At 32.2% G+C, this 13,799-nt stretch overlaps 2 protein-coding genes across 3 annotated transcripts; one reads left to right on the top strand and one right to left on the bottom strand.

The window, feature by feature from the left end:
• Positions 1-1,503: 1,503 nt before the first annotated feature.
• On the bottom strand, positions 1,504-6,075 carry LOC123200198 (lysosomal Pro-X carboxypeptidase). Of its 2 annotated transcripts, none has more exons than XM_044615346.1 (10): positions 4,747-6,075; positions 4,464-4,644; positions 4,114-4,247; positions 3,887-3,999; positions 3,218-3,359; positions 2,990-3,145; positions 2,748-2,900; positions 2,560-2,639; positions 1,898-1,947; positions 1,504-1,818 (listed from the first exon to the last, which is right to left on the bottom strand). In XM_044615346.1, the coding sequence occupies exons 1-10, from the start codon at positions 5,131-5,133 to the stop codon at positions 1,673-1,675; spliced, it is 1,542 nt and encodes a 513-aa protein (XP_044471281.1). In that variant the 5' UTR covers positions 5,134-6,075; the 3' UTR covers positions 1,504-1,672. The 2 variants fall into 2 exon arrangements, with proteins under 2 accessions (XP_044471281.1, XP_044471282.1); XM_044615347.1 differs by having other exon boundaries at positions 3,236-3,359; positions 4,747-6,072.
• Positions 6,076-10,953: 4,878 nt separating this feature from the next.
• LOC123201098 (temperature-induced lipocalin-1-like) lies at positions 10,954-12,407 on the top strand. The gene is made up of 2 exons (XM_044616554.1): positions 10,954-11,393; positions 11,927-12,407. Exons 1-2 carry the CDS (start codon positions 11,022-11,024, stop codon positions 12,113-12,115), a joined length of 561 nt encoding a protein of 186 aa, XP_044472489.1. The 5' UTR covers positions 10,954-11,021; the 3' UTR covers positions 12,116-12,407.
• The last annotated feature ends 1,392 nt before the right edge of the window (positions 12,408-13,799 follow it).

Here is a 13,799-nt window from a genome sequence, read left to right as displayed (position 1 = left end):
TAAACAACTCTATCTTTGTATTAATACGAGTGGCTCAATTCCATTTACCGCTTTTTTTTTTTTTTTACAAGTGGATTTATCTTTCATCAATTGGGTTAATTATTTTTTCTTACGAAGATTTATTATTCAACCCAAAAAAAAAAAAAATCTCTTTTCCTTTTGATTTTTAAGACAACATGAATTATGAAGATTCATTTCAATTTTCATAATAGCTTGTTCACAATTCAAAAACATCTTTTGGGCATGGTTTTGAAACCCCGTCCAAGCTGTCTAGTTGAATCGTTCAACTAAGATTTAATGTCAAATTTGATTCAGATTAAATTTTATTTAAGTATACTATTTATCATTAGATTTAATAAATTCATAGTTGAATCAAATGAATTATATAGAGATGTGATTCAATCTTTGGGTTAATCCAATCAAACCGTCATATTACTGCTTAAATAAAAATTTTGCAATTTTGAATCCCAACAATTATAAAACTAATATTATGTTATCAGCCTGCATTTTGGTTGGATAATCTTCTAATGTTATTTAAACAATTCACTAATGTGATTAGTTGAATCGACGTTGACTTAGTTAGGTCGTTATTTTTGTGTATAAAATAATAAACATTAATTCTTCTTAGATGAGTATCTTCCTATAAAGTTAGAAAGTTTACCTAACCTTTATATTTTATTTTACAAAGCAATGCTTTTTAACTGTAATCGTATATTTAATTGATAAAGGGTTGTTATATAATATGGTTTCCATATTTATGCATACGAACTTACATTTGTTGCTACTCAAAATTAATTCCAACAATTATTTTAAAAAAATCAAAAGTTAAATTGATATTTCAACTATAATTCAAACGGTAGACACTTTAAAACTTCGTCTAAACTAAATTGGTTGAATTTCAATTGAATCAGTAAGTCTAGTTTATGTTTCAACGAGGATGTATTAACAAGTTGTATATGCATTCATTATGTACTTTGTGATTATAACATGATCCAATATGGAAGTAATTGACACATAGACTTGTCAAGATAAGAAGTTGTAAAATTCTATTTAGTAAATACGAGAACGGGAAAAAAATGTTACGAGAATTATATAGGTATAATATAATAAATAGTAAAAGAATATGTTATAAAAAGAATGGTTATAAAATTTAAATGTAAAAAAAGATACAAAATGGATACATACGTGTTTAATATTGTATATCTTTAATAATACGTTTTTAAAAATACGATAATATTAATAATAATTTTAATATTTTTTATAGACTTTCTGATTAACAATTCAAATGTAAAATCTCAAATTGACTATTAAATCTAACATAATATAATATATAATTAAGTTTCAGTTATTACAAAAAATTATTGAGAGAGGTTAAAAATTTAGATAACAAAAAATTGACTTTTTATTTTATATAGTTATGGTATTATAGTAATTAATTGAAAATGTTAGAGACATTTTCGTACTTTAAAAATTAAAAAAAACGACAAAAATACACATTTAATATATGAAACATATAAAATATGCGTTTAACATATTATAGATTAAAAAATTTAGAACGATGTGTTTAAAATGTGAATTAAAGATCCCGTTTTACTGACTAGGTTTAGAACATTGATTTACTACTTCTGCAAGTTATTACAGATCTGGGACTGTCAAGACTCAACACAAACTTCTAGCAACATTGATTTTTTGTTCGTCTTAAATCTGCGTAGTACTCATCTATCCACTTCTGAATGATCTCAAATTCTTGTCTTCTAAGGTTTATAAGCCAATCTGGATCATCTTTTGTCTCGAATCGAAAATCAACATGGTGAGCTCCTGATCAGGAAGACACATCCAGAATTTAGGGCACAAGCTAGATTAATGGAGTATTGTATTGAATTGATGATGCACATACCTTTCTTTGTGACAAGAGCTATAATACTAGAAGATATACTCTTCAGCACACTGTGAAAAATTCATACAAACAAATTATATGATTATGACCTTACAATGTAAAACCCCAAAGCAAATCTCAAATAAATAAAACATAAGAGATATCAGATATATACTGACATCCTTCATTATTTAAGGATGATAAGACAAAACTAGTTAAATTGTTCTCCTAAAATGTCGAGCTGCGTTTTAGGTTATAAAACCCAAAAATAAAATTGTGATAAATTGCATATCCAACACAAATAGTATTAGAGTCACTTCATGTTTACTCTCGAGCAATGGTGGGTAAACCTTAATGAGCATGCTAAATTCCGCAAGCTTGTAAGCTCTTAAACTAGCAAAATGTGTTTTGGCTAGCAAAACTCAAAAGCAAAATTATAATGAATTGTAAGTCTAAAGTGAACTCTATTTTGACTAGCAAGATGCAATTTGATTTGCAAAACCTAGAAGTAAAACTATGATGGAATATGTATTCAAAGAGAAACTAATAAATATATTTTGGGTTGCAAAATCTAAAATCAAAACTGTTATGGAATAATATCTTGACAGTGAATTGGATTATTGAATCAATATGTCACAAACAAATGAAATAATCAAAGAAGTATTGAAAAAAGATCAACTAACCCTCCTCCACTCCATGGATCCTGCATCCCATTGGAAAATATTATGTTGATTCCGAATCTCTTCAACACAAGCTCAATCCTCTGCACAGGAAACAAAGCCAGTGAGAAACAACACAAATAAACATGTCCATGATAACACTCTATCTTTCACATTCATTGAATAGTTAGACATGAGAAATATGCGCTCACATTGCCACCAAATTCTGTAGTGATCCAATGCGGTCGAGGCATAACTCCAAAATTTTTCCTGCAGTCTTCTTCAAAATCTCTATAATTGAAGCCGAACGGAGGAAACATACTCTTGTTAGAGCTAGTCATCGGCATTATCATCTCTGTACACGCCTGCAACATCGTCACACAAATTGTTCAATCGAGCAGCATTCCCCTTAATGTTAGATGCATTTTAATAAAAATTGTATTCCAGTTTTTACCTGCCAGTTCCAACCATCAAAGCTATGAGCATCAGCTCCATGTTCTATGTCAAAACATTTTTCAGTCTGTGAATAGTTGTAAAACAAGCTTGCAGCTGCAATTGCACTGCGAAGCTTGGTAGACTCTGGTGCCATTCCATCAATGATTTTGCACATCTACATTGAAAACAAGGATTAAAATAAAGTTGATGTCTAATTTTTTTGTCACGTGTAATCTTTTACTACTACCATATGTGAAAGTGTCACCTGCTGCACAGGATAGGCAGGTAAAGGCATCAGGAAATTGGCTTCTGTTGGATAATTCACCATTGTCGTGCAAACAAAAGCATCCCACAACCAATTTTTAGCAGAATCTGCAGAATGCAGGTCCCTGGACTTAAAAGAAAAAACTGAATCAATCTTTTAGAACCAAAATGCAATTCAAGTCACATTCCTAGCACTGTCAAAATTGCAGACTAAAAATATTAACTCCTACTCATGAATGTCAGGATTGGTAAATTTAAGTACATTTCTACGCTAGTGCATTGATGAAATTGATTTTGATTTTGACAATTTGAAACAAGGCATGATAAAAAGAGAAAGTTGGCTCTTCATGACCATATTTTGGTCCCAAACCAACAATGATTCAATTACATAAAGAACTTTTTATACTGGATACTGGGCCTCCCTTCTCAATTTTTCTTGTCCTGGCAATGTCACAACCCAGAAAAATAGTCTCCAGAGACCCTCATGAAAAGGCTTTATCATGTGGGAACATACATGCGCGTGCACACACACACATGTACTTTTCCTCATCAGAGAATTAATGGCAAAATCTCAATATTCATTTCAACCAAAATGGTCCAGAAATTATTCATAATATTTCCCACTGAAGTTGCATACAGAAAGAAGACTTACTTGCAAGTCCTGAATATTTTGCTTAGTTCAGCCAGGCCTTCATTCTGGGCTGACAGTGCATCCAATTCTGCCCAGCTTCCCTTTATTGCCTCATAGCAATTCATGCTTGCATCCTACTCACATCAATCATGTATAAATATATATATTTTTCTCTAGAGCAGACATTCTGTTATGTTTAATCTGCAATATACATTGATTTTTATTTATCAACTGAGAGGGATACAGACCTTGAAATCCTGGGAAACAGTATCATAAAAGCTTGACCAAGGAGTAATCTTATCAAACTGCAAAATGGGGGCTGAAGAGGCCAGAGCACCAATGGCTATGTGGGGATATTTCAGTCTAAACCAGCTGGCCAGCACTGAAATAGGAAAAGTAATTTTATTTTGGCATGGAAAAACAAGCAAACATACATATAAAAGTAACAACTAAGGAATTGATAGATAACATTTAGTCTACTGCAACTATTAGTCACTGAAAGTGCAGTCAAAGCTGCTCCATTTATGTCTCTATAACATTCCTTCACATTTATTAAAAAAAATCCAATCTTATAAATTGAAAAGATACATGAACTTACTTCCCCCATAAGAACCACCAAAGACCACAACTGGGGATGATTCAGAGGATAGGTTTTGCTTCAAACTTCTTATCAAAACTGCATAGTCAGCCAAAGCTTGCTGTGAATTCAAGTACCCTAATGTCTCTGCAGACTTGTATGAGTCCTTCCCAAATGGCATTGACTCCCCATAAAACCTATGCTGCAAATCATAACAACCACAAAATGATTCTCCATTAAAAAACAACCCAGTGCTATTTTGTAACAGTTAAATGTACAAGAGGTTGCTCGGAGTGTGACTTACCTCGATGAAAACGAGGAGAGCCTTGAACTTGGGAGCAATGTCAAGAAGGAAGCCAGTGTTTGCAGCAAACCATTCAATGTCACCTTCATTACCAGTGTAGACAAAGATGGGAGCTCCTTTGTGCCAGTAATGGCTGTTGATGAGGTACTTCTGGTGGAATGTTTTTGAGCTCTTTGGCTGAAAAGTGAAGTGGTCTAACACTTGAGGGAAGTAATGAGCAGTGTATGGAATCTTTGGCTTTGGAGCCTTGACTTTCTTGACTGAAGACTGGGCATAAAAAGCTCCGGGAAGCTGAAATGTTGGCTTGGACTCTAATAATGCTGCTAATGTTGCAAGAATGGTGAAAAGTAAAAGAACATGAAGAGATAATGAAGAAGAAGAAGCCATCAATTCAAGCAAATGAACTACAAAGTAGTTCTAGGCTGTCAACTTCCCTCTACTATGTTTCTCATAGCAATAAACTGACAATACACTGTTACAGTGCAGATATTTTATTATGATTTCCTTAATGATTAAGACGTATTAAGGAAAGAAGAAAGTTCAGTTTAGGAGGAGATATTAAAGAAGTCGGGAGAGTTCTGCAAAAGTCAGAGTGAAAAGTCCTATTTGTAATTTTACCGGGTCATGTTTATAAGAAATAAAGCATGTAGCGTCATTGGGTTATTCTCTAAAAATTGTGACCGGAACATTTAAGTCACACTTTACTTTCTGGGTTTTCATTAGCTCCTGTTGCATATGAAAGTGCCAAAATATCTTGTAATTCATTTGTAGCCACAGGATTATTTCCCACTCAAGTTTTAGTTTAATCTTAAAAGCATACATGCAGTAAATAAAAAACTTAAATACCCACTCATGGGTTAATTGCTATCAAAATTTTTAGTTAGAGGTTGAGGTAAAATTTACCCCTAAATCCTAAAACTTTATAAATTTTTATCATTTTTTCTTTCAAATTTTAAAAACTAACACTTTACCCCTATTCTCAAAGTTTGAAAAATCACATGGCTTGTTTTCCCTTCTCCGACCACCACCAATCTAGCCAACAATAGACGCTTTCCACCTATCTTCTAGATCCGCCCAAGAAGGATGACGAAAGACGACCACCCACTACCATGAAGGACAACAAAGCGTTGTCTTTCATCATTTATTCCCAATCTAGACAACGAAGGGTCGTCCTTTGTTAAAAAAAATCTTTGGTCGAATTTTAGAAGATCATCGACTGAAGATGAAACCTAGAAGGTGGGAAAGTGAATTTTTCAAAGTGTAATTGTGAGAAAAATTGTTAGTTTTTTAAACTAAGAAAAAGGAATGATATAAATTTTTTAAGTTTTAGGATTTATGAATAAAATAATGATTTTACCCATGTCTCTAACTAAAAATTTTAATAGTAGTTAGCCCATGGACAGGTATTTAGATTTTTCATCTATTGTGGGTGTGCTTTTGAGATTGAGCTAAAACTTGGATAGGAAATTATCCTTTGGCCTTCATTTATTATTTAAATGAAATCTCTCTTTCTTGATTTATCCAAAAGCTCTCTCTCTTCTTCTCTTTCTTTTCATTTTGTAAATTTAGGGTTTTCTGTTAATGAAGCTTTTTTTAGATTCAAAGATTTTGGTGTTTTAGATCTGAGTCTTACTATATAGAAATATCATTCTCTCAATCCATTTTCTCTATATTTTTGTAATACTATATTAGAGACTCTTATGAAAGTTTGTAACATAGTATTAGAGACCTCTATGTAGGTTTAGTTATTCTTTCAATCTATTTTCTTTCTTCTCGTTTTGTAGATTTAGGGTTTCTCTTAATAAAACCCTTCTTAGATTCAAAGATTTTGGTGTTTTAAATCAAGTCTTACCATATAGAAATATCATTCGCTTAATCCATTTTCTCTATATATTTGTAACATAGTATTAGAGTCTACTATAAAGGTTTAGTGATTTTTTTTTCAATAACATTTTGTTGCTACCCAAGTATTATGTGTCTTCTTTAATATCATATTGCATTATTGCACATAGTCGTTCTCATTCTCTATTGTCAGAAGTAATGTCACACCAGATCAAACATTATCTCTCATTATGATGAGGTCAATGTTAGTGATTATGCCCTCACACACCATTAGAAGAAATTATGTTTCCTTCAATGTGTCACTTAGACCTTCCTCTTCGATCAATGCATTGTTACACTTTTGCACCAGATCAACACTCTACCAACCAGTGTGTGCCACACTTTGATTGCACCATAGATGAGTCACTTTCAATTCTCTCCCACTTCTAATCATTGACCAACTAGTTTTTTCTTTGGTCGACTGGTTCATGGGGTTTTTGATATGTTTTCTACTTTGCTTGACTAGTTCATCAAGTTTTTTACTATAACATCTTTAGACAAATCTCACATCGACAAAACATGAGAGAATTGTTAGGTTTGTTTGTACATCTCACATTGTTTGGGAATGAGAAGATTAAACTAAGTAAATAGCCTATGAGTTGCTTAAGTTGCAAAACCTATAAGTAAAACCATAATAAACTGTATGTCTAAAGTGAAAAATATCCAAAGTGAAAAATATCTTGACATCAACAAAACATGAGAGAGATGTTAGGTTTGTTTGTACATCTCACATTGTTTAGGAATGAGAAGATTAAACTGGCTAAATAGTCTATGAGTTGCTTAAGTTGCAAAACCTATAAGTAAAACCATGATGAACTGTATATCCAAAGTGAAAAATATCTTGACATTGGGTTGGACTATTGGGTTAGAGATGTTACAAATGGTTTCAGAACCACTTTGTGTGTCCTCTTGAGTGATGGTAGGGCAAACCTTAGTAAGGATGTTAAGTCTTATAAGGTGGGTGGATGTGACATCCTTAGGCAAATGGCAAACCTAACCAAGAATGTTGAGTCCTGTAAGAGTGGATATATATGACATCCTTAGACAAATCTCATATCCTTAAATGTGGGTGTATGTGACATCCTTAGGCAAATATCACATCCCCAGATGTTGGGTTTGTCAGGATAAGAAGATTAAGCCGATTAAATATTCTGTGAGCTCATTAAGTTATCAACGACAATAACTTAATAGTTGGCTCGGCTATTGGACCAAAGATGCTATATTGACCCTTTCAAATCCATTTTTGAGTTCAGAATTTTTCAATTTTTCCTCTAAAAGTCAGTTTGAAGGTTCATTATCTTATTCTGTTACTCAAGATGTCTATCATCCTGTCATCTTCGACGGTTCAAACTATAATTCATGGTCTCAAAATATGCATAGTTTTCTCAAAGGATGCCTTTTTTGATTACATGTGACTCGTGAAATAAAAAAATTTGCTAAGAAGATGAATCTGACAATAAATATGAAATATGGGAATAGAAAAGCATCAAATCTTGACCTGGTTTTGCAACACTTTGCATATATAAAACTGGAATTTTGTGTTAAATAAAACATGTTTACAAGCTTGTGGTATTTATAGTAGAAATAAGAAAATGCAATTTTGGAAGGAAAATCAATTAAGAATATAATCAGTAAAATTAGGGATACAATTAATATTCAATAAAATTAGAAAGTAAATAATTAAGCAAATTATCTAGGAGATCATAATAAGATATTTGCTACAATGGTGAGATATTCCGCTATAATTATGAGATTTGGTTAGACATTCTGCTATCAGACTACTTTGTTTGCCTGTAATTTGCTTACTTTCTTATCCTGAAACTTTTAAAATAACATTTTCTTACGTATCTTATAATTTAGCAGATATGAAATTTTTTAACCGAATGTAAGGTTTGATTCAAACTGAGTTTGTTTAAATTCGAATTTCACTCAAATGAGCTCAAAATGAGGTCAGCTCACACAAGCTCAAGCTTAAACACAAGTCTATGAGTTCAATATTTTCGAACTTAAACTTTAGAGATGTTTAACTCAAAAGTTCATGAACATAAAAAATTTGATATGACTTGACACAAATGATATCGATTTGACTAATAGTACAAAAATAATCTTATTCATAGTTCAAAGCTCAAAACTTGAACTCGAACCAAACTTAAACACTTTTAAAACAAACTCGGTGAGCTCGAGCTTGACTCTTTTAAAGTGAGTCAAACTCAAGCTTAGACAAGTTTGAGTTCAGTTCGGTTCGAATCTAACCTTAATCGAATGGACAAAACAAAAGGTGAAATTTTTTTTGTTTTTAAAGTTTGAGGGTGAAAAATATCACTTACAAAAAGCAGAGGGAAGAGATCAAAATAGAGTGTTTAGAGCATTTGTGTAGATTTGTAGCCCTTAACCGAGAAGTGAGAACATTGATTGTGTGAGAGAATCTTTTTCATTTCAGTTGTACATGAAGTGCTGGGTGCCAAATTGCCAACTGAGCTGTTAGCAGCAGATGATGATGGCAAAATTCTCAGAATTTAACATGTATTCTGAGTCCTCTGATTGCATTGTTTCAATCTATGAAATGGAACTCTGGCGCCAAAGTCCTAGTATTAAACTTCTATACAGGAAGCCATGAAAGCATCTAGTGTTTACCTCTTTGTTCCTACTCTAATTAACAGCATTAGATAATTGATTTCCAAGCTATCTAAGACACTTGAAGGCAGTTTAAGAAGATTAATCTATCACATAAATAATAAAACATGTTGGGTTATACGTATCTCAATTAGGGTTGGATTCAAACAAGCCAATTTCCAACCAAGGATTGAGCCAATTTTTGTAAATGAGTTAAGTTCAAATCGATAAAAATATTTGAATTCAAATCAATCTTTAGTTCACAATTTTGGATTTAAGTCAATCTTAAATTAATTATTATTCAAACTTAACTTAGATTGAATCTAACATTAATCATGTGTGGCGATTTTTAAGTTGTAGACTTTTTTCCCCTCTTGATAAAGCAATTGACATGATAGAAAAGGTCCTAGTGCTCAAGTTGAGGGGCATGAAACTTTGATTTTTCATTGTTGTTGCTTGTAATGTGCATTATGGAGGTGAAGAAATTATTGAGAGGATGAAGACAAAGAAAAGGGTTAGAGAAATTATTGGATGAACAATTTCAGCACATTTTTGTCAATTATGACATCAATTTCAAAATCATCATTTTGCAAATCCTTTGCATTCATCAAAATCCTGTGTGCTTGAGATTTTTTTTAGTTCAATATAATCTTATTACTAATGATGATCTAATAGATAATATAGATGGTAATCTAATTATCACATTCACCTTAAGTATTAAAAGATTATCAAGATAATCTTGATTTTATTATAATTATATTTTTATTTATTATTTTTTTTGGATAAAAATAACCTTATTTTCAATTAATATAACAAGTAATATAAAAATATTTTATAATAATTATACTTAAAGGTATTTAAGTAAAATAATTTACTAGTATTCTTTTATTATCTCTAACCAAATATAATAATTATTTATATCTATCAAATGTTATCAAACAAAGTAATCATTTAAGCTCGATAATCTTTTAAGTAATTTATCTTCAAAAAAATCTTTCAATTTTAATAATAAAATATTCTTTAGACTAAATACACCTTTGTACATTTTTCTTCCCAATCTTTCTCTCTCCCTCTCTCTCTCTCTTTTTAATTACAAATTATATAAAACAAAAAGGCATAGTACAAAGATACAAAAACATACCCCAAGTAATGCCATAAAAGATTTGAAGTTGAGACAAGATAAAAGTATGCACACTCTAAATAAACTAACAAAAATATGGTAGGCATACCCCCAAACTAATGTCATAAAAATTTTGAAATAAAGAAAAATAGAAACAAATAAGCTCTAACAAAACTAACTAGGTAGTTGATAGATAACACAAAGTTACAATGAAATCTTAAACCTTGGCTCTAAGTTTACAACCGTGGACTCGAACTAGATCAAAGATTCTTCCCCATCTCATTCACGCTGTAGATTAGGATTGACACATTTGCTATCTTGTGATTAACTTTCTTTCCTCCATCGCCAAGTTTTACTACATTTTCAATCAAAATCCCTTTTCATTACTCACAAATTCACATGCAACATGCCTCTGGTTTGTCTTGGCTCCATCCAACAAAATAAGCCTAGAAACTCCCTAATCCATCTTTCATACTTCACACATGTAAGGCTCTAAGCCCTCCACGTCTGCCAACAGAACCTTTTTTTCAACCAAGCACTTCTCATGTACCGGACCCACCTTATCAATAACAAGCATTATCAAAATCTCTCTTAAACCCATCTTCAATCCTCAAAAAAGTTAATATCTTTGAGCAAAAGCTTGAATTATTCACCCCAAAATATGGCCAAGAAGGAAATGGAAGTGGTGAAAGGCCTTGATTTAAAGCGGTACATGGGGAGATGGTATGAGATTGCTTCATTCCCTTCAAGGTTTCAGCCCAAGAATGGAGTGGATACAAGAGCCACTTACACTTTGAATGACGATGGGACTGTGCATGTCTTGAATGAGACATGGGTAGATGGCAAAAGAAGCTCCATAGAAGGCAGTGCATACAAGGCTAATGCTAATAGTGATGAGGCCAAACTTAAAGTTAAGTTTTATGTGCCTCCTTTCTTGCCTATCATCCCTGTTGTTGGAGACTACTGGGTTCTGTTCATTGATGATGAGTATCAATTTGCTCTGATTGGTGAGCCTAGCAGGAGGAATCTCTGGGTATGTATATCCGACAGTGAGTTGTTTCTCTTCTCATTCATGGTTTATCTCTCTTTGTTTTCCTAAAATTCTACCATATTGATATCACAACGACACTCACTGAGTCACGAAACTCCATAAAAAGGTTATACATGGAACTTATCTCCACTAGTACAAATTGTTAAAAGTGAGAAGGTTAGAGAGAGACACTTCAAGCACTCAATTAGCATTTCACCTCTGTAATATAACTTCATGTTTACATTATCATAGTTATACCACTATCCTGAAGACCAACTACCCATTTTCCCTCGTGTCTTTCAAATTTTTGCACTGAATTTCACAACTATTCGGTGTACATTGCATTAGTGCAAATAATCACACAAACAATCGACATAGATATTACAAGTGTATACACGTACATATATTGAAGAATATTACAAGTTAACCGACTCTTACTAATGAGATTGTCAGTTGTCTAACTTCCGTTCATCAGCTTCAAATTTCTATTTATGATCAATTCATGGTACCAACATATGGTGTTGTTATGATTGCAGATACTATGCAGAAGGACTCATCTAGATGAAGAGATCTACAACCACCTGGTGGAAAAGGCCAAGAGTGAAGGGTATGATGTGAGCAAACTGCACAAGACACCACAGAGTGATCCACCCCCAGAGGGCGATGATGGAGGCCCCAAGGACACCAAAGGCATATGGTGGATCAAATCCATCTTCGGAAAATGAAAATGAAGAAAACATAAAATTGGGTAATCTCAAGTCATAAATAAAGGGTCAAAAACCCTGTTTGCGTTTGTACAAATGTATTTATACAATTTGGCTTTGTGGTTTTGTATGTAAAAAGCGTCTTTGTGTGTGTGAATTATGAGTGTCTTGTTCATGGTGTTTGTTTGTCACGTGTCCTTTGATGTGAAATGGTGATGGATAAACTTCACCGGTACTGATCATGATAGGCTTGGAATCTTAAGGATGACTATGGAGAAAAAGGGTCCCTTTTGGACCTTATCTTAGTTGTGAACTTTGTTCATTGTATATTTTGATTTTAAATTTATTCACCAGCTATGAATAAAAACAAGGCCAAAGGACTTATTCTCATCCAAACATTAGTGTTTTTCAATATTCTTATTTATTAATTTCAAAAATTTTAAACATTCATCCTTCTGTTAATTTTTATAATAAATGTTGAGGTAAAATTATTATTTAGTAAAAATATTTTAAAAAATTAAAAATTTATTGTATTTTCCTTTAAGTTTAAAAATCTAATAATTCTCCTCCCCCCCACCCCCTTCATCCAAGGTTTGAAAAATCATCATTTCATTTCCCCTCTAGGGTTTCGATCTCTTCTCTCTAACGACAATCTCTTCTCCTACTGTCAGTTTTTTCTCTCCCTTCTAGCTTATCTTTCTCTCCCGATCTCTTCCGACAGTCTCCTTGCCATCTTCATTGAAGATGAAGACAAAATCATCTTTGTCAGAAATGAAAATGAAATCATCTTCGTTTCAGACAAAGATGTTTCATCTTCCTTGATTTTCTCTGCATCAGAGATGAAGGTGTCCAAGGGAGGGCAATAAAGAGACCAAGAGGGAGAGATTAGTAGACCGAGAAAGAGAGATAAGCCGACCCGAAGAGAGAACACCGATGGTTGAAGAAGAGATTATCGTTAGATAGAGATCGAAACCCTAAGGGAAATATAGTGATTTTTCAAACCTTGGATTGTAGAGGATTATTAAATTTTTAAACTTGGGGAGAAATATAATAACTTTTTAGTTTTTTAAATTTTTTATTAAATGATAATTTTACACCTAACATAACTACATAAATTAATAGATGAATAGGTATTTAAGATTTTCAAATTAATAGATAAAAATTTGAAAAAGTACTAATCTTTGGGCAGAAATAAGTCCTTCGGCCTAAAAACAATAGTATATGACGATAATTTTTTTAACCAGTTATCATGTTGTGATTATCAATACAATTCATGGCCACCCGCATCGAATCCAATCTAGTTTAACACTAAAATCCGTTTTAATTATTAAACAAAATAAACTTGAGGTTAAATCATGTAAATAAGGTTAAATTGTGCTTCAAATATCCTATTAGACCGGTCTAATTGTCATACTAATATTATATAACTAAGTTCCCTTTAAAATTTTAATTTTGCGCCTGAGTTTGAAGCTATTGACTTCTTTTGTAACTAAAAAGATGTGACAAAAATTAATACATGGTATCTCTCTGAAATAGGTAAGATGTTGATCCCAAGTTGATTATTATTTAAGATAATAAATAAATTTGGTATGAGCAATACTAATATACAATTTGGGTATATAAATAATGTGTTATTATATGATTGAATATTACTTTATCTTTAATTCAAACTCATTCAATCACATAATGATATATCATTTATATA

The sequence above is a fragment of the Mangifera indica genome, chromosome 17, assembly GCF_011075055.1.
Source record: "Mangifera indica cultivar Alphonso chromosome 17, CATAS_Mindica_2.1, whole genome shotgun sequence".
In the NCBI taxonomy this organism is placed as follows: domain Eukaryota; kingdom Viridiplantae; phylum Streptophyta; class Magnoliopsida; order Sapindales; family Anacardiaceae; genus Mangifera; species Mangifera indica.
The sequence above is the reverse complement of the archived record's forward strand: the minus strand, read 5'-3'. Positions and strand labels throughout refer to the sequence as shown.

What these genes read in the sequence shown, in the direction of transcription:
- LOC123200198 (XM_044615346.1), bottom strand. Translation starts at nt 5,133, where the DNA reads ATGGCTTCTTCTTCTTCATTATCTCTTCATGTTCTTTTACTTTTCACC. An exon ending in AAAATATTCAGGACTTGCAA is followed by an intron (nt 3,360 to 3,886) that starts GTAAGTCTTCTT and finishes TTTTAAGTCCAG; the next exon opens with GGACCTGCATTCTGCAGATT. An exon ending in CTACAGAATTTGGTGGCAAT is followed by an intron (nt 2,640 to 2,747) that starts GTGAGCGCATAT and finishes TTTCCTGTGCAG; the next exon opens with AGGATTGAGCTTGTGTTGAA.
- LOC123201098 (XM_044616554.1), top strand. Translation starts at nt 11,022, where the DNA reads ATGGCCAAGAAGGAAATGGAAGTGGTGAAAGGCCTTGATTTAAAGCGG. An exon ending in CTAGCAGGAGGAATCTCTGG is followed by an intron (nt 11,394 to 11,926) that starts GTATGTATATCC and finishes TTATGATTGCAG; the next exon opens with ATACTATGCAGAAGGACTCA.